This window comes from Homarus americanus, unplaced genomic scaffold (assembly GCF_018991925.1).
Source record: "Homarus americanus isolate GMGI-L3 unplaced genomic scaffold, GMGI_Hamer_2.0 scaffold15794, whole genome shotgun sequence".
Taxonomy (NCBI): Eukaryota; Metazoa; Arthropoda; class Malacostraca; order Decapoda; family Nephropidae; genus Homarus; species Homarus americanus.
In genome coordinates this window covers 162,163-185,899 of record NW_024748849.1, presented here as the reverse complement: position 1 = coordinate 185,899, position 23,737 = coordinate 162,163, and the positions used below count along the sequence as shown (strand labels likewise).

At 40.8% G+C, this 23,737-nt stretch overlaps 1 protein-coding gene across 3 annotated transcripts; it reads left to right on the top strand.

Annotated features, from left to right (window-relative positions):
* The first annotated feature begins 661 nt into the window (after positions 1-661).
* LOC121853087 lies at positions 662-22,418 on the top strand. Of its 3 annotated transcripts, XR_006086265.1 has the most exons (12): positions 662-1,344; positions 4,256-4,410; positions 4,716-6,592; positions 7,207-7,335; positions 8,020-8,205; positions 11,495-11,617; positions 12,644-12,889; positions 13,361-13,477; positions 15,010-15,300; positions 16,223-16,994; positions 17,814-21,769; positions 21,835-22,418. XR_006086265.1 is itself a non-coding variant. In XM_042347019.1 (11 exons), exons 1-11 carry the CDS (start codon positions 794-796, stop codon positions 18,248-18,250), a joined length of 4,869 nt encoding a protein of 1,622 aa, XP_042202953.1. In that variant the 5' UTR covers positions 662-793; the 3' UTR covers positions 18,251-22,418. The 3 variants fall into 3 exon arrangements, 2 of the variants coding, with proteins under 2 accessions (XP_042202953.1, XP_042202952.1); XM_042347019.1 differs by having other exon boundaries at positions 12,644-12,874; positions 17,814-22,418; XM_042347018.1 differs by having other exon boundaries at positions 17,814-22,418.
* The last annotated feature ends 1,319 nt before the right edge of the window (positions 22,419-23,737 follow it).

Sequence of the window (23,737 nt, the reverse complement as noted above, 5' to 3'; positions counted from 1 at the left end):
CTGGGATTACCATCGTCTCTCAGCTGGTGAAAATAGACGCACTCGTTACTGCCTAACACCGCCCCTGATGCTACCCCCCCCCCCTCCCTACACACACAGTATAAGTAGATATTCACTTAACACTGTAGCACCATGTATCGGTCACTGAGAGAAAAAAGCTAAAATTTACTTACAATTATAAGTAAAGTTTGTATAACGTGTTGACACAGAGAATTGATGGTGTGTCCTATACGCCTGACGACCCGCTAAGGGCACAGTGTAGACTAACCTCTTCTCAGTACACAAGGAGGTGTTGTGGTTGGTATTACACTCGATCGCCTTCATATGGTAAACTGTAAAGGCAGGTTTCCGTTGACAGGTGTGTGTGTGTGTGTGTGTGTGTAAGAGAACATGGTTAATATATGTCTTAATAAATGACCGTAAGTATTAGCTATATATGCTGTGTTGTGCTGTACCTGCTGCTGATCACCACCACTACTATATCTCTTTGTTAAGTTCTTCTTGAAGGACTTAATGTTATTAGTATTATTATTAGTATGTACTGTTACTGCTATACTGTATTTCAATTATTATTATTATTGTTAATTATTATTATTATTATTATTATTCAGGGTGTGATAGTGTTATCGTTTACAGATTAACTAAGTTTGTTTTTCTACAGACCGGGAGAGGTTGTTGGTGGAGGTTGATGTAGCAGCGAGCGTGTGTGTGTGTTTGTGTGGCGCGGCAGGTGTGAGGAGGAGAGGAGGACCTTGGTGGTGGTCCCCGGCGGCCCACGACCCTCGCCCGCGTCATGGAGGAAGCCAGGTCACTGCTCTCAGACACACTGGAGGCCCCCAAGCCCCACTTCCCGCTGCGACTGGAGGAGTCCCCAGTCCCACAGCTCTTCCCCGACAGAGTAAAGTCGCCCCTCACGCTGGCCATGGATGGGACTCCTTCTCACCTTAACTCCGTCGCTGAAACTTTTAAGTCTCACTTCCCTCACTGCCCTGACGGCTCCAAGTCACTCTTGCTGCAGGGGCTGGAGGGCACCATGGCCCTATTGGCCGCCAGGGGCGTGGAGGGTACCAAAGCCATGTACCCGCTGGGCATGGACAATCTCCGCCCCTTCCTTCCCTACGGCGGAGAGGGCGTCAACTACTTGCAGGAGAGGCTGGATAAGTGTCATAAGTCATCTCGCGACAGGAAGGACTCGAGCAGAGCGGGCGCGGCCACGCCTGAGGGCGGGGACACAAAGAGGGTCGGGGAGCGTCCCAGGGAACACAAGAGCCACAAGAAGACCCCCAGCCCTAAGTCCCAGCTGTCCAACCCCCGCCATGACGCCCACCTCGTCCACGCCATCAGGTAAGTCGCACCCTCACATTAATTACAGTACCTCCCACCGTCCTCTGACACTTGCTGCGGTAGTTAGGTCACACGCAGCTGCTGGGGGTAGTTGGGTCACATGCAGCTGCCGGGGGTAGTTGGGTCACATGCAGCTGTTGGGAGGTAGGAGGAGGTGGGACCCGAGAAGTGACGTGAGATAACCAGCAGGTACAGCCGCAGCAGCACCCACCCTTCTGTGAGGACACCAGGGCGGGAGGTTTGCGGAACTGTGCCAAACATAATGTGGTGTTTGTGTCCGTGTGTCTCCTGGCGAGTGTTTACAACCACCAGCGCACCTCCCTCACACTCACCTCACTCCTAAAACCATTGTTATTTCCTGTTTATCTTGGGTGTGGCGGCGCTGCTCCTCACCACCGTCATGGCTCACGTCAGTGGGCGTAGCGAGGGAATTCGTCTCCCTTTGACATTTTTATTCTTTGCTGCGCTGGTGTGAGACAGTGTGTCGTGTTGGAGGGGCAGGTCACAATTTCTGGTCTGGTGGACAGTTGCTGTTGGGTGTCGCAATGTTGGCAGTCTTGGGACGACCGCAGTATTCGGAGACGACTCTTTTTTCCATAACTTTCTTTTCAAGTGATCGCTGGTGCTCACGCGCTGGTGTGGCACTCTCTCCCCCTGGCAGCCTTTGTTTTGTCACTCCTACACCATAACCAGCTCTTAACACCCTTCACCTGACCTGACAGTGTGTTGTTGACCCTCCATACCCCTCCCTTCCCCCTCTCTCCCCCTGCTTCCCTTTCCTTCCCTCCCTCCTGCTTCCCTTCATTTCCTCCCCTCCTATTTCCCTTCCTAATGTTCCCTTCCCTCCTTCCCTGTGGTACTGTCGCCTCTGGGTCTAGTACAGCTACACCCCACCCTTGAGACACCCTGCTGGGGGTCAAGTTCTTGGCATAGAGTCAAGGTCACATTAAGGGGTCAAGGTCACACAAGGGGGTTAAGGTCACAGCAGAGGGTCAAGGTCACTCTAGGGGTTAAGGTCACAGCAGATGGTCAAGGTCACAGCCTCTTTCAAATGTGTCAGTCCCTGTAAGGGCTGTTGTTTTTGTAGTTGTTACTGTTGTTGTTTTTGTAGTTGTTACTGTTGTTGTTTTTGTAGTTGTTACTGTTGTTGTTTTTGTAGTTGTTACTGTTGTTGTTTTTGTAGTTGTTACTGTTGTTGTTTTTGTAGTTGTTACTGTTGTTGTTTTTGTTGTTGTTGTTACTGTTGTTGTTTTTGTAGTTGTTGTTGTTTGCTGGAACTTTCTTTCTCGAATTCATTTTGACCTTTATTTTATGTTTCATTCTTTTATTGTCTTTTACGTTCTTCTCCTCCTCTATATATCTCTTTACTCTCTCTCTCTCTCTCTCACACACTCTCTCTCTCTCTCTCTCACACACAACAACAACAATATATATATATATATATATATATATATATATATATATATTAATTATTTTTATACGCTTTTACGCATATAAAAAGAAAAGCAATCAGTTACTTTTATTCATTTTTCACTTCTCAATTAATATTTATGAACAGCAAATAGTTTTGCTGTATTTTTGTTTTCAAGATTTTTAACTCTGGCAGGGTGGCGGCAGTGAGTAACAGCGAGCGGCAGTGGTGTATTAGTGATGAGATGTGGTAGCAGTGATGAAGTCAATTGTGGTAGTGTATTCAATTGTTGGTGGTGTTAATTGGTGGTGTGTAGTGGTGGTGGTGGTGTTAGTGCGTGGCAGTGGTGGTGGTGATGTTAATTAATTGGTAGTGGCGGTGGTGGTGGTGGTGTTGGTGGTAGCAGCGGTTGGTGATGATGGTGTTGGTGGTAGTGGCGGTGGTGATGATGGTGTTGGTGGTGGCGGTGGTGGTGGTGATGTTGGTGGTGGTGTTGTTGGTGGTAGCAGCAGTTGCGGCGTCAGAACTCGCGAGATTATATTCATAGGACTAATGACTCGCTGGTTGTGTCATAAACCTAGAGTGCCAGGTGGAGGGACATTGTGTGTGTGTAATAGGACAGTGTAGATACAGTGTCTACTAAGCCTACAATACACAAAGAGAGAGTGGGGCTGGCACTGCACTCGACTGTCTTCACATTCCCAACACCAAAGTTAGGTACCCCTGCATAGGTGACCCGGTGAGCCTGGGGTATGTTACCAACTAGTGATACCTAGGACAGGAGGCGAGTATACTGCATCCACTTGGCTGGTGCACCACAACAGTTGATGGTTGATTGCATGTACATAGATAAATAGATACTGTACCCGGATTTCAGTTTGTTATGGGAAAGTTGGTGGTGTTTCTTAGACGTGATGAAGATAGTCTACAGTTCGAGCTACCTTACATGTTAATAACTTTTTGAAACATTTAAAGGTTCATAGCTGCACTTTGTTTTGTTTTAAAAATATAATAAGAACAGAAGAGAGACTTGTTGATGCTTTGTAGTTATAACAGTGATACAATGAAGGTGTTGCTGTACCTATACTGATGGTGCTGAGTGAAGCTGTGAATGAGTGAGTCAGTTATTTGTCATGTAAGAGGATTATAAGCTGTAGGGGCAACAGGTTTAAAGAGACTTATTGTTGTAGTTATAATGTTTAGTGTGTCTACCTTCTTTAATGGTCACTTCAGCATTTTATTGTTTTGTCCTCTAATGAATTGTAGGAAAATACTACAGGTAGTGCTTTCAGGGATAAACCAACAATTATTATTATTATTATTATTATTATTTTCATTTTCCATAAGGACACATGTTGATGGACAAAACTATCAGTAGGAGGGCTAGAGGAAAAGACAGACTGTGACAGATGAATACAATTAAAGGTTAAAGGGGCTGTAGCCCACTAGACCTACAGCACTGTCACTCAATATGTGTACTGAAGGTTATGGTTATTTCAGAGAGCTACATGAGGAGGAGTTTGGCCTGGATGCTGTGTTGCTGGCTGAGGGTGGTCACGTGGGCGCCCACTGTGCTGTCCTGGCTGCTGCCTCACCCTTCCTCAAGTCCCTCCTCCTTCACGCCAATGATCACCCCGCCATCATCTCCGTCACAGGTATAACTACTGTTCCTTGTTACTGGTGGTTGTACTGAGTTATAAGTGAACAGTGTTCCTTGTTACTGGTGGTTGTACTGAGTTATGAGTGAACAGTGTACCTGGTGGTTGATCACCCATCTAACATTAACAGTGGGTCCGATGAAGCCTAGTTTCTGCTCGAAGTAGTTTGGTCTGCACCAGAGTACAGTTTTTAAGTTATATTGAAATCCTAGTACATGTACTGTATTACTAATAGGTATTAGTACTATAATACAATAAAATTCTCTTGTGTGAAATATTACAAAAGGTTGTTGCTTCAACAGGTACATCATTGTCAACACTACAAGCACTGGTGGCGTGCTTGTACACAGGCAACATTCCAGCTGGTGCAAGTGTGTATCACTTGGCAGAGGCTGCAAAACTTCTCAAAATGGATGAACTGAGTGCCGTCCTACAGAAAACTTGTATTGCTCAAGGTGGTGGTTCACTGTTGGAGCTGTCCCGACCCCAATCAGCTTCACGGTCCACTATCTATGGCTCCCAGGGCCTGGCGCTGCCCTTGGAGCCACGTTTCGAGAGGTCGGGGAAGAGGATCCGCAGCAACCGCTTAGACCAGATTCTCTACCAGAAACTTAATGTAAACCATCTAGCGCCAGCTGATATTCCTGACCCCTGCCTAGTGCCTCCCCCAGAGTCCTCTCGAGTGCCTCTCTTAGAATCCCTTAGAGTGCCTCCCCCAGACCCTCGTGGTGGAATCTTAGGTGAGCTGCTGACTAAAGCTGACCCTCTTAGGACAGTGTTTTCCAGTGGCTACTCCATTGCAGACTTGGGATTTGATTCTTCCTACTCTCACCTCAAGCCCCTCAACCTTTCCAAGCCCAGCAAGAGTCATTCATCTTCCACCCCAGATATGTCTTCTCACACCTCTTCTTATACATCTTCCACAAACTCCTCGACTTCCACCACATCATCTTGCAACATACCAGCCTCCAGTCTGGCTTCCAATCTGGCTTCCAGTCTGGCCTCTCAGACCGACTTGAACCTGAGTGGTCATACGTCTTTAGCTCCTACGATGCCAGGTGGTATGACTGGTCTTCTGTCTCCACTGACGCCCTCCAATTTGATGTCGCCATCTACTCTTGCCACTTTTACATCATCATCTGCATTAGCTTCTCTTGGGGCTCAACATTCTTTAGCTTCCACCACTCCCTCCAAAAGCAAAAGTTCTAGTAATGGTGGAAGCAGCAGAAGTCGTAGCAGCAACAAGTTTGGCAGCAGTGGGAGAAGTGGTAATGGGAGTCGGCACAGTAGCAACAGCAACAACAGAAATTCTAGTCAACATAGCTTACCGTTGTTGTACACACTGAAGAGTGGTATGATGACCCCTGAAGTAGCCAAGGAAGTATATGAACAATTAAAACTCAATCCCCAGTTGGCATCCCTCCCAGGATTTGACAGTTTACACAATCTATCCAGTTTAAGCAGTTCTGCCAGTCTTCAGAGCCTTGCTAATCTCCATAACTTATCGAGCCTGCAGAGTTTCCCAACACTGTTTCCGTTTCTAGCTCCCACTTCACCAGAGAGCCCGTTACTTGGGAACACAGGTGTTAAGGATCTGCACATGTCACCGGGCGCCCCCTCAAGTGACCCTAGTCTTACAACCACAGCATCATGCATCGAGGCAGCAAATGACGGGAACCCAAGTATAGTAACTTGCGAGGATCAGGTCGCTCTTAACCTGAGCAGCAATGCATTAACAACCCAAAGTGAGTCTCCCAAACCTACAATACAAGAGGAATCGTCTGGTTCTGCTCTTACCCCCAATAACAGTGTAAAGTTTACCTCTAGTGAATCAGGCATAGTGGTGGAGGAAACTGATGAAGTGACACAAATGGTCCAGCCACCTTCCGCTAGTGAAATGTCAACTAATTTCCCTCCCTTAATCTCACAAAACTCACCTGAGAGTGCAATTGACATAAGTCAAAATGAAAACATCTGCAATAACCTCCCTAATGGTAGCACAGCATCCTCTATGAGTCATGCAAGCAGCAATACCATCATCAGTAACAGCATGGACAGCAGCAGCCTTCCTCTCTTACTCATGGGCTCTGGAGCGAGCTTGGCAGGGATGGCGCAGCAACAAGCAGATCTGGCAGCAGTTGCAGATTTGTCTTTAGATTCTCACTGTGCAGCTCTACAGGTGAGACACACATTAGTAAACTCATCCTTCAAATTTCTTATAAACTGATTGTATTGTTACTACCCCGAAGTAACACTGTAGACCAGCCATAGTATAATCTCTGTCAGCTTAAAACAACCTACTGCTTGTATCCCTGATGTTTGGCAAAGGGTCCCCTCCCTGAAGAGAACTGACAATGGCACTTGTCTCCTATTCCACACTTTTTTAAAATAAAAATAAACATATTTTATAGAAGTTGTTAAGGATAAGGTTGAAATATTCTTTATGTATAGCACAGATGTGATAATTCTGTACACTTTTGAAGCACAGACCATGAGTATGCTGTATTTTTTTTTATTCTTCTTGTATAGTAGCCTACTGTACAGTTTATATAGTATCTTGTTATATCATGTGTTATCATACTTGTATCGCACATTCCATAAGTATGGTGAAATACACAGGTCACAAACCTATTACAGTGTACAGTACTTGTAATAGACTTGTGAAATATAGGTATGAATATGTTAATACTGTAGTGTATACAGTACTTGTATAACACAGGTGGTTAGTCTGTTGATATACTTGTACAGTATAACTCAGGTGGGTAGTCTGTTAGCTTAGTCTTACCATTGCAGGATCACAGCATGGTGTCCCCAGACATAACAGACAGTGCAGAAGACAATGGCATTGAGGTTATCGAGGAGATCCCCGGAGTGAACCGAAGTCAACTTCATGCCCGTAAAACTCTTTACCATGCCGGACACGTTAGTAATATTATTTCTTTTATATATGTGCTCTCAGTTGGCAACGTTATGCCTGTTCGTCAGTGATCACAGTTACCGGGATCATCGTAACATGACAACTGTTGATTTTATTAGATTAGTACATGTGAGGCTTTGGCCATCAGATGTAACCACCTACTTTTACAGGTGCTCAGACATTGACCTTCCTGTAGCTGACAGAAACAATAATCCTCCCAAGTATCCTGAACTTACTGTAAAGTTCTTCAAATAAATTGAACAAGTTGTGCATATTATGCTCGGCTTGAAGTTATCTGCTTAAAGTTATAAAGGTCTTTACTTACTTATCAGATTTCAAATGTTTTTCACAAAGAATGATGAGGAGCTGTTGTGTATAGTACTCAAATATTTATATTTTATTGTTCTATTGTAAATTTAATCCATGATTGTACTGTATATTAAAAAGAACTGCCATAGATTTTAGTGTCATTGTGAATTTGTCTCCACTTAAGTTAGCAACTTTAATTTTGCCTTTGTATAGCTTTTCAAAAATTCATTCATAACTGACTCACCATAACTTTACAATTACCCTGTACTTTGTACCTGAAAAGTTTTAAAAGCTTGAGTATAACAGAATAGATTGTGAAATAGTAACTGGCAATTTTTAATGTAAAGAGTTCCGAGGTTAATGTAAGTGGGGTTTTTCAGATGGGACGGAAAAGGAAAGGATGTGGAGAGTGTGAGGGTTGTCAGGTGGTCGAGGACTGTGGCCAGTGTAGGTTTTGTCGTGATAAAGCCAAATTTGGAGGACCCAACCGACTGAAGCAGGTGTGTGTGTACAAACGCTGTGTCCTTGCTGAGCTGGAGCCAGAAGACTCCAAGAAGAGGCGGAAGGTGAGAAACAGTTGTGTTTGAGAAAAAATTAAGCAAATCAAGAGTGAGAAACGATATACTGTATGTTGTGGCATCAAAGAAAGAGAAACAATTGAGACCCTGCAGTTGTGTGTAAATGAGGCTTCTATTAACTTATCTATGTCCAGTTGTGAAGGCAAAGGGGAGTAGCAGTTACCATGAAAGTCACAAATTGTAATGTTTTTCTTTTAATCGTCCAAACCAAGCCCCATCCTGCTACAGTGCTGGGCAGCTCAATTAAGATGGTATTTTACACATGAAACTACATATTTATCATATACTGTACAGTACTAAGCTAAGCAGTCATTCATATTATCTGTTTCTTCAATGTTTACTTTTCTGAAATGGAAAATAAAAAAAGTAATTCAGTTTTGCTGCTCCTCTCTTACCCCAAGTTAAACATCATTCAGCAGTACCCCATCATATTAGAAAATGGATTCTCTGATTTGCATTTATATATGGAAACACTCAACTGGCAAAGTGACCTTGACTGAGGCTTCCACATTTTGAGTTTTCTTTCTCTTCTTTAAGCTGCCATACACAGTGTTTTTGTTATTCACAGTACTATATAAAAACAAAAACTGACATGCAGTTAAATGTAACAATTTTTCTCAATGAATCTTAGACATTATATACTGTACATGTACACAAAGTTTTATTGGTAAAATTTAATGGACACCATCTTCTGTACAGTACACATGTTGAGCCAAGTGTAGGTAAACCACATAGAGGTGTACTCCGAAAACCAACATCCCGTTAACTGCCACTTCGTATAACTGACGATTACATATAGGGGAAATACCCCGCAATTTTCGTTGATACCCCAGAGATCCGAGGATCAGGATAAGAATGGCAGAGCTGCTTTAAGGGGGTCATCCAGCTGGAAAACACTTTTTTTTTTTTAATGGATGGATTGATATTAAATTTCACCACTGTATTTAGAATCATCCAACAGTGAATCAATTAAAATTTCAACAAATTCGGATGATAAGTTTCTTTGTTATTATTATCTTTTCCATTCATTTTTGTAATCAAAATACAGCAAAAACTATTGATGGAAATTATTTGTGCTTTTAGTGATATAAAGAGCATGAACTGATCATTACTAACACCAAACATTTATGCCCATTCAATGACAAGAAAAAAAATAATACCCATAAAAATCCTCCAAAATTTTTGCCATTTCCATTTAATTAGGTATAGTAATTTTTAAGAGTTGTACATTGATTCTAGTAGACAAAGAATAGGGGTAACCGGTGAAAGTTATTGTATGTTATTACTAATGGCTCACTGTATTACTGCGTACACCAAAGACTTCGGACATTACTCCATACACAAGGGAATAGAGAACTAATCATAATGGTTCTTCGTTTATTAACAACGTTACTCAAAATGAACAGTTACACTTTCAAAACAGTAACCTGTCTTACTAGCTAGCTAACCAGGGGGTCACATGAATCACAATACATTTCGTAAACACGGATAAACCTGAGGTACTCGTGTATAATTATATCCCGCCATGTGGGATGATGACACCCACACGCCCACACTTCACTCTCTCCAAAACCGGACTGTCTATTTCAAACACAGACGTCCTCTACAGGACACCACGTGGTCATGACGTCACATCTCCCAGGCTCTCTTATTGGTTCAGGCCTAAGGCATTCACACTCACAGGTCACTGCGATTGGCTCACGTTTGGCGGGAAATACGCACTCATATCATTGTTATAACAGTGCCTCAAGTGAAGAGGCAGATGATCCTGTCCCTAGCAATAACTAAATAAGTTAAAGTAACTGTGATCCTCTGGCCTCGGGAAGGAACAACCACTGCACCTGTTGCTTTTGACAAGTATTTGGTGTGTACAGTATTTGTACCTTTATGTTTTATTGTTTTTATCTTCATTATTTTGATGTGTTGCAATTATTTTGTCACATTGCTTAGTACAGTACACTATTCTATTACAAAGCCTAGTACAGGAACCCATCCTCCCTTATTACATTAATTTATATGGGAAAAATGGTTTTGATGAACATAATCCACCTAACAAAAGCATTTTAGTGGAATCTAACCCTTTCATTCAGTGGGGACTTACTGTACAAATTTGCTGTGCTTACACTGTGTACAATTTCTTGTTGACCCGTTGATTTTTTATATTAGTGACTATTTTTTACTTATCATGTTTAGAAAATGGCCTTCAGGTTTTAATCCTGCTTGTACATTTTAAAGTGCCACCCACAGAAAAGTATTCCATCGATGTAAAACTACAAGTGTTGATGCGGTTGGTAGCCGGTGACCATCAGGTGGATGTTGGTACTGCTTTCAACTTGGCTACATCAACTGTTAGAACCATTATTAATAATGATGCAAACAGGATAAAGGCTTCAGCCATGACAACCACAAAGTCTTATATTGAGTGTACTGTAGGTCTTATTGTTTGACATATAATTGTGTTTGGATAACCTTTCTGCTTTCTCACTCCATATTTTAAAATGCTATGTAATGTAATGTTGAATGGATATAGTGTTGCTCAGTTACTCAATTTTGTGGGTAGACATCAGCTGTTCAATAGTATCTGGGGTGTTACCAAAGAAACCTATAGAAGCATCATCTCCTCACCGCTTACCACGGGACGACAAGTCTAGTCACAAGACCATGCGGTCAGACACAAATAAATTGGTACTCGTGTCTCGTAGGACACACTGTGATATGGTGACAATATTGATATGATTTAAGGACAATGGGAGTTAGCACCTACCAAATCATGGGTAGCATACAAGAATTAAATCCAAATTATTATGAATAGGATAGGTGGTGACATATAGTAGGTCCCTGACAATGCAGGGGCAGATCCAGGAATATCAAAAGGGGGGTTCAAGAAGTTATGGGTGAGAGAACATGGCAAGCACAGTGAGCCCACCCAGCTAAGGGTCTTGGGTGGGGGCACTGTCAGACCCCCCCAGAACTTTTTTTCTAAATCTGACCAATATCATGGGTATTTTGAGGCCATGTCCACTTGATATGAGTAGATATTATGAGGTCAATAGTAATTACGTTTTACAATACAAAAATGCATTAAAGAAAAAGTGTTGGAATTTTCTGATGAAAAGAGGGGGTCTGGACCCCCCAGGACTCTCCTGGATCTGCCCCTACAGTGGGACAGTCAAGGCAATAATGTTGAAGGGTGTACATTACTGAAAAAACAATTAAGTAATTGAAAGATTAATTTTTTTCAACTACCAAATGACTCAATAACTTTACTTTTATACAGACAAGTGGGAAGAAAGGTCGTGGTAAGTGTGGAGGCTGTGATGGCTGTCAGCGCACCAGTGACTGTAATGAGTGCTATGCCTGTCTCCACAATGCAGCCGCCCAGCCTCCAGCACGCAGGAAGGTAACAACAGCGCTCATAACATTCTGCTTCACAGTTTTCTATATTTTTTAAACTACAGTATTTTTGTTTTATATTATACTATATTTTATATCTTGAAATTTACATATTGAGGAAAGTAAGATGCAGTACTGTATTTTGATAATGTGATAAAGGATTGGAGGATAATGGTGGAGGTTTTAGTGGATAGGAGGGCCAAGGAAGGACAGGATCTAGTGTGAGTAAATACTGCAGTGGTAAAAGTTGTGGTCCCTGGAGATGACAAAATCAGGAAGGATCAGTAAATACAAACCAAAAATATTTCAAGTGGATGGCCATTACCACCAACCATCAGACACATGTTTGTCAACCATTAGACACATCAGACACATGTTTGTCAACCATTAGACACATCAGACACATGTTTATCAACCATCAGACACATACAGTACCTTATTTACATAATGGCCACCCACTACAAGTGGCCATGCTGAGGGAAGGAGGTCCATGGACTGTGTAGGATCCCTCCATTGTCTACTTTGAAGATCAGTACTGTTCTTGATTTAACAGCTTGGGCTGGTAGACCATTCAATAGGTCTACCACCCAGTAACTTGGCGACCTTGTAGTTATGTCCTCTCATGTTGGTACTGTAGGGTGTCCCCTAAACCATAGTGTGTAAAGAGAATATACCTAACACACTACATTGTGAGAAATATGACTGAGAGACTTGGTCAGTTTACTTAATTATTCTCTGAGGAGCTTCACCGAGTATGAGATGAGGGAAGTTGCTATAGGTCTTAGTTACTGTTAGAAATATTTCTCTTCACATTCAGGTTAAGTTAACATCACCAAATAACTCTTACCACTTGGAAATTACTTTATATGTACAGCACTGTACTGTATACTGCACTTGTTCTTGTACTTATATTTCTGAATACAGTTCACTTTTGTAGTCATTAACAAAAACAATTAAATATTTCTGTATCATTACAAAATCATGTGTATCAAAAAGTCTTATTTTTAATGCAGTACAGTATTCCTTACATCAGGTGTGTGAGATGAGGGTGTGTGAGCAACAGCAAATGGAGGAAGTGCGAGCTGCCCTCAGTGTTGCCGGGGAACCATCGCCGTACTCGACTGACTCACTCATGGCAGAGAGTATGGGCATCAGCTCTGGAGCATCCAGTCCCACGCCAGATGGCCAGCCTAGTACACACAATGATAAAATGAAGTTGATGAGAAAAATGCTTAAGAAAAAATTTGCCCAGCCTTACAGCCGGGTAAGCCCCTCCAAGGTCGGTGGCAGCAATGTGATGGTTTTGTTTTGTTCGTCCTTACAGAGTTTTAAGTTTATGAATATTATTACAATACATAACTCTTACATCTGACTAAATTGTGCACATAGCAGATTTATGTTTTCACGTTTCTTGTACATTCCCTATTTTCATTTAACCACTGACTTTAATTTGTATCTTACACAGTTTGAATTGTTTTGGAAAACCTCACTAAAGAAGACCAATTATATATTATGACATAGTCTGTATGCAGGTATGCATTAATGCCATCAACACATACACATTTGTGACATCATCAACACACACAATTTAAAAACATGGCCCAGCAAATCCATCCCTGCCTGAGGTGTTGCTTCTTTATTTTCTTCCTTTCTTTCCTAAACCAGAAAGAGAGACAACAAAAAGATTCTGAAGGAACTTATAATGACTGAAATATCCTCATAATTTTACCAGAAACTTTTTATTTTACAGGTACGAACAAAGTATTACTGCGGTGAGTGCCCTGGCTGCCAGACCACAACACCGTGCGGTAACTGTCTCTACTGTGAGGACATGCCCAAGTTTGGCGGTCCTGGGCGATATAGACAAGTGAGTAGAGGTGCAGGTGGTGAGAGAGAAATTAACAAATAAGCAGATAGGGAACAATAAACTGTAATGGTTAAGAATAAAGAATAGTGTTCAGATGATAAGCATGTGGTGAGAGGATAGATAGACAAGAGTAACTGAACAAGAACTGCTTAGAAACTACTGTATATAATTGTAGACTGACCAAAGATTTCCCTCGTTGTGTAGGTGAATAGCAAGTAAGTTCTAATATTCATAGAAGCTGGCTGATGCAGCACCTTATGGTACACTGAAGGGAGGAGACCAAGGTTGTGATAGACTCTACCAGGTAGAAGGACAACATGAGGAACTGTGTGGGCAAGAGGGAAGTGTAAAGAAAAACAATAATGATCACATAAAGTAAATATATATCACCATGATACTATAGTAAGGTTTAGTCTTTCATGTGTTTTTGGGGTGAAAACATGTTTTCCCTTAGAATTTGAAATTAGCTTACAGAATTAGTTTAATACAGGTACCTTCTGTTTTATAGAAGAAAAAACTTGAGAACTTAGAGAGTGAACAAAACTGTTACATGAAACTTAAAGAATAAGGGAAACATTTCCCTAAGGGTCATTAGCACTATTAAATACTGTACCTTATTTAAACTTTTGTCTTCAGGAGTGCAAGCCCTTCACATTTCATCATATATCTCCACATGTCCATAGCATTTCAGTCCAGTACCATAATCAAGTTATATCATGACATTCATCATTGACATTCAGTGCCTTGTGTTTATGTTCTACTGGTCCTACAACTGTTACAGAATCACCTTCACCAAAAAAGAATCCTGCACCACCACCTCTGTTCCTCTCTCTTTTCACACATCACAGCTTTTGATGGTCCTGTCTGTCTGTCTGTCCATATAAAGTCATCTCCATTCAGTAATCTTAAATTACTGCTGTGAACTGTAAAGATCTAGCACAGAATTATGTACAATCATACATGTCCTCGTGCAGTTCATTAATCAAGCCTTGAAAAATTTGGGCAGGCCATAAGTCTCCAGTTTTGACAAATTTAAGCATGGACGAGTGCTTGTTGCTCTTTGTCTTGTTTGTTCTTTGTGTAGTTCAAGAAAAGCCTTACAAGTATGACAAGAGTAGACAAATCATCCTAAGTATGTGTCAACTTCATTTTAACTACTTTCTTTAAAACTTAGACAACTTTATCTTCTTATCATGGATATTATACTCACACTCAAGTACCTTTATCAAAGTCTCTGCCTGAAAGCTCTACATAACACAACACTAATGCACAAAATACAGCACCTATAGAATATTCAAAGGCTGATAACTAATTTATTCAGTTTTAGCTCAGATAATAGGGTCTCATTTTATTAGGAGAAACAACAGCTTCACCAAACAACACTGGGAATTTTCACCATTTCTGCTTATTTCTTTGTTCTATAATGCAACTTTTCTGTGTACAGTATTCAATCTGTATGCTTTATTAGTTTATAATGTATCTCTGCCTCATGTACTGTACACTAACACTAGGAACTCTTTATTATTTTGCAGAAGTGTGTAAAGCAGTTATGTGTCTATCATCCTCGTCTTCAAGCACTTAAGCTCTCGAACCGCAGCAAGTTGACGTACGATGAACAGCACATCTCCCATGAGACACTCTCCCATTTAGGTGCGGCCATCTCTTGTGCATCTGAGGAAACAATTGACTTAGGCTGTGCAGATAGTAGAGAAAACCTGGAAGAGTTGGAGAGTCTAGAAGGAGCTGAACATATTGATGAAACTGATGAAATAACTGAGGGAGAAGATAGTAACGCCACTATACATCTATGTCGAGCAGCACACGTAAGCTTAAGAGATTTACAGACATATTTGAGATGTACTGTAGTATAAATTCACAATACAGTAAATCCTCGATAACTCGGCACACATGGGGCTCTGGCCTTGACGAGTTAACCCAAATTACAACTTATCGAGGCACACTCCCCCCCCTCCTATAAAAATACAACACTAAAAAATTATCGACCCATATATGTGTACATGTAATTACTAAATGTAAAAAAGTAACACTACCAGCACTGGAGGCGAAGAGTGAAGCATCATAGTAGAAGACACAGAGGCATGGTAGGTGACACAGAGGCATGGTAGGTGACACAGAGGCATGGTAGGTGCCACAGGCATGGTAGGTGACACAGGCATGGTAGGTATGGTGCCACAGACAGAGGTATGACACAGGTGACAGGCATGGTAGGTGCCACAGAGGCATGGTAGGTGACACAGGCATGGTAGGTGACACAGGCATGGTAGGTGACACAGGCGTGGTAGGTGCCACAGAGGCGTGGTAGGTGCCACAGAGGTATGGTAGGTGACAGAGGTATGGTAGGTGACACAGGCATGGTAGGTGACACAGGCATGGTAGGTGACACAGAGGTATGGTAGGTGGTGCAGGGGGCCAGATATGCCGAGATTTTCCCAGATAATATTATGTATCTCGGCATATCCTGAGTTATACTAGTACATTCCGAGACCATATCCATGCCAAGTTAAATGAAATTCCAAGTTATCAAATGCCGAGTTATCGAGGGTTTACTGTACTTTAATATTCTGGTACATATTTGTCTCAGTTTCTGGAGAGCAGACAGGAAAATACTCATGATATACTATATTTATTTTTTAAATGAAACCTATGATTTTCATTGTAAATGTATAGTACCTTTTTCTCTTGCTAATATACTGTATATCTTATATAAAAAAAATTTATCCACAGGTTGAAAATTCTATTGAAGAAGTAGAACCAGTAAAAATAGAAGCACAGATATTCAAAGTTGACATGGCACCACTCCTTACTGTTGATGTTACCCCTGAAACAGGCAGTGTCTTGCCTCCTGCCACTGACGTTGTTTCTACTACTACTGCCAGCACGTGTACTGCCATCACAACAGCCACAAGTGCCATTCCTACATCCACTGCCACCCCAGCACCCCCACACACCCCTGAACCAGAACCTGAACCCAAACCTCAACCTGACCCTGAACCCAAACATGAACCTCAACCTGAACCCAAACATGAACCTCAACCTGAACTTGAACCTGAACACACACTCATTCCCACACTTGATCCTGTTCTTACACATGTTCCCACTCCCACAGCATCCCCCACACCACCACCACCATCCCCCACACCCCCAGCACCATCCCCTACACCCCCAACACCACCACCACCGCTGAGTCCTGACATAGCAGACACACAAAATGCTGATGATACTAATGATATAGAAGGTGAAGAAGATTTGGATGATGAAGTGGATGACGATGAGGATGAGGAGGCAATGTCCGATGCATCTGATGTTCCGTCACCACCCTCTACCCCCTCTCCCCGTCCCCGCTTACGTGGAAGAGGACGTTATCGCGGTCGAGGTCGTGGCCGTGGAAAAAATGGTAAAATAGGAGGTGTTAGTACAAAGAGAACAAAAAAGGTTCTTCGTCGAGGGCGTCGACGTAGGACCCCTCGTTTCAACTTAGATCCTGATGATAATTCTGGTGAGGATTGTAAAGTTATTTATTACTAGCTTAGTTTTAATCCTAATTCTGGAAACAGATTAATGTATAAAGTGTTCATTGAGGCTCATATTGCATAAATCTGAGTCATTCCTCGTACTTACAAAGAGAATATTGTATTAATAAGACAACAGAACATTGCCATCAAATGATTCTTGAGGATGTTTCAACTGTAAGATTGAATAAACAATACCAAGAGAGAGAGAGAGAGAGAGACTTTGTTTGTCAGGAGGGGTGAGGTAGTGGACCACCATACTGCCAGGAGGTGAGGTAGTGGACCACCATACTGTCAGGGGTGAGGTAGTGGGCCACCATACTGTCAGGGGGCGAGGTAGTGGACCACCATACTGCCAGGGGGTGAGGTAGCCTACTAGCAGGACAGTACATTAGCTAGAGGGTTAGCATTCATCTGACTGCTCTGGTTCATAGCAGCAGAAGACTTATAAGAGTGAAGATATAAATTATTAATTTATGAACATATTATTGTAGTGACAGACTTATCAGTAACATATGAAACCAAGTGTTGAGACAAGGCATGAGAGAGGGTGAGCTTTGGATGCAGTTTACCACCATTGTATCACAACCGTGAACCTTTCACTTATTTCTTTTTCCCCCAAATACAACCGAGTGTATGGTGGTGAGGTACAGATATTGAATTGGTCCCTTGGTCAAGTTGCAGACTTAAACCAAGAAAAACCTTTCCTGTTACTCTTACACAGAGCAGTTTCATGTTTGCAATGTTGGAGGATGAGACTTTTGTCACATTTGTTTTTAATACAGTATATCATATGCTCTTTCTAGATTATGATGAGCAGTACTTGTTGACTGAGCTGGAGGGTGAGACTCCTAGCGAGGAACATTTGGCTGAAGATGATGGAGATTCTGCAGATGTGGTTCACCAGGACTCACTAGTGAAAATGACAAAGGATTCTGTTGATTACAAAGATGATTCAAAAATGCTACAAGTTGACAAAGCAAATACAGCAAGTGATGAGAATCAGGGGTATTCCAATACCCCAAAAACAGACAAGTTGATACGTATATCACAGAATATTGAACCAGATGTCTTTGAGTTTCAAGATTCACAAGAAACTGTGATCGATAATAAGAGTGAGACGACAAACTCAGTCATGATGAAACATAATGGTCCGTACGTGTTTCAGGATGAGGAGCTGCGTCAGGGAGGAAGAGACGTCAATGAAAATGTAGGGACAGTCGGTGAAACTGCTTCCGCATAGCACTTACTTGTGAATTCTCTGAAGCACACCCATATTCCAGTACAACTTACCAGTGAATAAACTTGCCATGTGTGAGTGATGGTAAAGCTACGTGTACAGTACATACGTTATATATATGTTATATGTGCATAGAAATAAGTCTGTTTACGTTTCTGTTCACTTATAGCGCTTTATCTTGAGAATGTTGATGTTATTATGGCTTTTAATTCATTGGTTGTTGGTTTTCAGTTTTCAATTGCTCATTAACAGAATATTGCATCATGTATTCTGATTGAAGATTAGTTCCTCTGAGTTGAAGGGAAGATGACCGTGTAATACAATGAAAGTCAAAATGGTAAGTTGCCGCACTTCTCTCGAGTCAAGACCCATTAACTAGTACATAGTGAATGCTTCCTTAAGTTACATTATTCTGTTGTAATATTTCTGAACTAGTCAGGTCAGAGACCTTCATTGAGTAGGGTAGAAATTATTGCAGCAGCCCCAGTGTGCCATGGAGGAAACTGTGCTGAAGAAAGTGATATAGTACAGTAATTATGTTGATAACTTTTGCAGAAAACTGAAGAAAAAATTTGAGGGGTAATGTTGATATATGTAGAAGGGGCCACTCTTTATTCATACATTTTTTTTTTCAATGATGCCTTGACTCTCGTATGTGTCCAAAAAACTACAAAAAATAGTGCCATTTCTTTTTTTTTTCTTTTTTTCTTTTTTTGCTGCCTAGTTGGACAGATATAATATATAAGGTGAACTTTATAATTCTGCAAATATTCCCTAACTCTTTATTTTTTTTGGAAAAAGTACAAAGTGATGTCTACTTGTGTAAGTGATGAGCCACTAATGCGATGCTGACAGCTTTTACAGTCTGGTAGTGATAGTGCCACCTGGCGCCAAGTGTTAGTGCCACATGAAGCAGCCAAGTGTTTTTGTTATTCGTTGATTTACTGTTCTTGTTTGTTTACATTAAACATTAACTCTCTGGAGAGTTTATGTGATGATGATGATGATGATGATACAGTGCTACATGTGTGATGATACAGTGCTACATGTGTGATGATACAGTGCTACATGTGTGATGATACAGTGCTATGTGTGTGATGATACAGTGCTACATGTGTGATAAGCTATCAAATTAACTGTTCACAGACAGAGTTATGTCACTTGAGAATCTAATGAATATATTTTATGTTTCCTGAAGCAGTGATGATGTTATGCGAGTACTTTGCTTTTAAGTTTGTTAAATAAAATTAGCCACTCCACCAAGAGCTTGTGACTGTACATACACTCACCAGGATATTCCTTGCTACCACAGTTTCAGCATCTGCGTGTTTGCTTAAAGGCAGTATAATATTATATAATATTACTGTATTTTGTTATAAAAGCTACAAATGCTCCATGTTTGGTGTTCCTATATTGTTCTTAGTTACTAGTATGTAGAGTTATATTGAAAATAGAGTTTTGCCATATATAGTACCTAGATATATTTACATAGGAACTTGTGACCATTATGAAGGATTATAATATAAAAGCTACAATCTTTTGTCTTCATCTACTTGTAGAAAATACTGTTTATGTTACTGTAATATGTTGGTTGTTCCTGCACTTTATTCAAGATATTTTTGTTTGATTTTTTTAATTTTTGCAAAGACAAAAATGAAGAAAATTACCATATTGTTGAAGGAAAACTAGAAATGTTTGTTAGCTGCAAGTCTTATGTTAACTGCACAACAGTCTAGGCAAGTCATGGCACGATGCATATTATTATCATGGAGTTACTAGTCGATATTTTTGCTCGAATGTGCTCTATAGATGCTTGACATTCTGTTCTTCACTCTCTTGCAGTTACCACATTCTAACAGACATAAGTATACGAGTCTTCATTACTGACGGGGTCTTCTGAAGTGTTATATTCTGGACAAGAGTTTTTGTTTGAAAGGACAGTTAACTGCTATATTTCTTCCAAAACTTTTATCTGTAATATTGAGGCGCCAGTGAGTCAGAAGGCACAGAAATAAAGCATATTCAGTTATATATTATCATGTTAATATCTCCATCTGCTTGCAGCATACCCTAATGATGAATATATTTGCTCATTCATATAGAAGGCAGGGGTAAAATTTTTTTAGTCATGTGAAATACCTGTATGTAATGGTGTTATTAGCAGCTGACTGATGATTTGTCTAGGTCTGTTACACAACGTGAAAGACTCATATCACTGGTGAACATGGAGTGAGTTAATAGGGATATTTTTTCCGTTCAGTGCTTTAAAGATGTCTTTGTGAGCATTCATCGACCATGTTCCATTCTCAAATACACGGGGCGGGTCAGATCTCATGAGAAGTTAAAAGCCTTTATGTTTTACGAAGGCATAATACTGGATCCCATTAACTTGTGTGCACATGCTGTGATTTCATCGTAGTTCTTGTTGATCACAAATGTTTGCCAAAATTTAAGACTAATGCTGAATTTTATCTGTGGAAAAGATATTAATGTTGTAAGCACAGTACTGTACTGTACAAGCTGAGCGGACACAATTTATTTAAATGGAAAGTTTGAACAATGTTATGTTCATGACATATTTTTGACATTACAGTATACTCCCTATGTATTACATAGGGACTTGATGACACCTGTTTCATTTTCTTTGAGAGAATTTTCACATTTTCTTTCGTTTTCTACTGCCATGCTGCTGTTTGTGTTGCACTGGTTGTAGTAGTTGCTATCTGCCAATGTGTTTCATATACTGTACCAGTTCCTCGACTGAGGTTGCTAAAGTCCTCCGTTCTAGAGCACCAGATGGTGTGCCTATTCTCTTGCACATATCATGCCCTTGGTGGCATATACAGGGTATTTAATTCCTCTTGTAATTTAAATAAATCAGAAGTTGTCATAGATCATTTATATATACAGGTACTCTTGAAATACAAATTATTTTTATTGTGCTTGGTCAGAGTATTCATAAAAGTAGTCTAAATGATATTATACATGAATAGAAATAAATTTTTAAAAGTTCAATAGTGACTATAAGTGCAGAATTGTACTGCTTATTTATGATTTAATAAAGTGATAAAATGTAGACAAATAATGTTATTAGCTCTTCTTACCAAGCATATTTGATCATTATTGTATCCAGTTCAATAGTACGAAACAAAACTAAATGGCTTAAAAATATCCAGTTAAGAATTATCCGTTTTGCTGTAGGAAACAAAACCATTTTTTTTTTACATTCAATAATAAAACCAGGGTACTTCAATGTGCATTTATGTTGAGAAAAAATCGTAGTGTGTGTGCTAAACTAAATCTTCAATAATGTGAGGTATTATGGTAACATTAGGGTTGATAGTCAGACAACTGTTGGTTGAAATGTTCAGTTAAACCACTGTATGGATTGGTTGTTTTACACCCAATCATGTCATGAAACAGTAACTAAAAGTTAGCGGACCTGCCAGGGACCTAGGAAGCACCCTGGACCTGCACAGGGACCTACAGTAGGTGGCACCCTGTACCTGCACAGGGACCTAGGTGGCACCCTGGACCTGCACAGGGACCTACAGTAGGTGGCACCCTGTACCTGCACAGGGACCTAGGTGGCACCTTGGACCCATTAAGGAGCTAGGTGGCACCCTTGTACCCATGGCCTTGATATACTAAACAGCCATAACTCATCTGTTGTGGATCATCATCTTGACAACCCTGAACAAATTAAAGACTTTCACCTTAACATAAACATTGCTACACAACTCTAGCTTTCTCTTGTCCTCCTTATTTTATCTAGTATGAATTTAGCCAAGAGCTTTACTTTTTTTATTATACTTTCCTCTTGGTTAATATGTTAATACAAGTCCCTCAGAGTCATTTACAGAAGGATTATTGATGATATTGTTATTCTAATATAATGAACTTCTGTCAACTGATGATAGTTTCAGTTTGTTCTCCACATAATCTCTGGATATGAGTACCAGCCATACAAGTAATGTTGAGTGATTTAATGTGTATAGACACCCCACATGAACTTGAAATGTTGTGAAAATTTTGGGATGACTTTTGACAAGATAAGGTTCTGTCCCTGCCTCCGAGCTGTGAGACTCCAAGCCTTTCTGTACCACACACAACGTTGCCAAACTTGCCGCACAGTGTTCAGTGTAAGTCTCAATAAAGCATATGCAAATACCTTGCTCTCTATATAACCTCGTAAAACAAATTATTATTATTTTTTACTCTTGCAAGCTCCTTCCCATTTTGGTACTGGATGGGATTCACACGGCTGTCCCAGCGCCGCCCAGCGTAACAGACCCAAGGAGAGGAGGGTGGGAGGTCGTGAGAGAGGAGGCGACATCATTAATCTGCTCAAAGCAGTTAAGTTTGAGTATATACCGTAGTTGGGTGGATTCATGTAGGTGTGGACGATTACGTCAACACTTGGGGAAGTACACGGCAGTAGAGGCAGATGAGCGTACTTGGGAGGGAGAGAGGTCGAAGGGGTGTAGAGGTGATAATGGTATTGGGGATTTCTTCCATACTAATTTACTTTATTTTTTCTTTATCCGACTACTTTTAAATAACTGCGAGCAGATACCGAGATTTTTCCATTATATTCCAGGGATAAGTCAGAGTCTGTTTACATTTTGGAAAACTATGTACTTTCTATAATACAAGACCGACAACAATTTCTATCGGATTCTCTGATGTTCATAGGTCAAAAAGATATGACTTCAGTTTGAATTGCTATCTCATAAGTTCACAGGAAACATACTGATTTACTGCTGGCAGATGGGTACTCAAAACACAACATCTTAACATTATACTGTATACTCAATACACCTTGAATGCTTTCTCTCACTATAGGTATAACTGATTTAGTGTACAATAAATTCATTCACTCTCAATTTCAAATCTCTAAACACCATATGAGGTATTAAGAAATATCAGTCTCTGAGGTAAAATACCTAGATACAGTACAGTCTCTCTTCGATTTACGACGGGGTTCCGTCTCGACGACTGGATCGTAAGTTGAATTGGTCGTAAGTCGAAAAGGCGAAAATAATACATAGAAATTCTAAAATAGGTATCTCTTTTTCTTCTCAGCACCACGAGAACTCACACTTTTACGCTTGCCAGCCATTTTAAAGAGAATGACAAACGAAAATTTTGTCCGTACACAGCACGTGCGATCACTAACGTCGGGTCTCAAAAATATGTAATGTGAAAAATATTATATACGAACATGGGTGTCGTATGTCCGGGTTGTCGTAAGTCGAACATGTCGTAAGTCGAGAAGAGACTGTACATTGTTTTAACAATTCTAATATTAGTACCATGGAGTGGGTTGTACCATGCTATACCGTTCTAAAGATTTTACGCCCGTAGTAGCAAGCAACTCTTTTTTCTCCTTCCTTGGAGAATCTGCAAGTAGAAGTTGTTCCTTCAAATGGTAGTCGCAAACTCCCAACCCTTCCCCACCGAGCGCGTTCGTCCAGATCATTAGGGCTG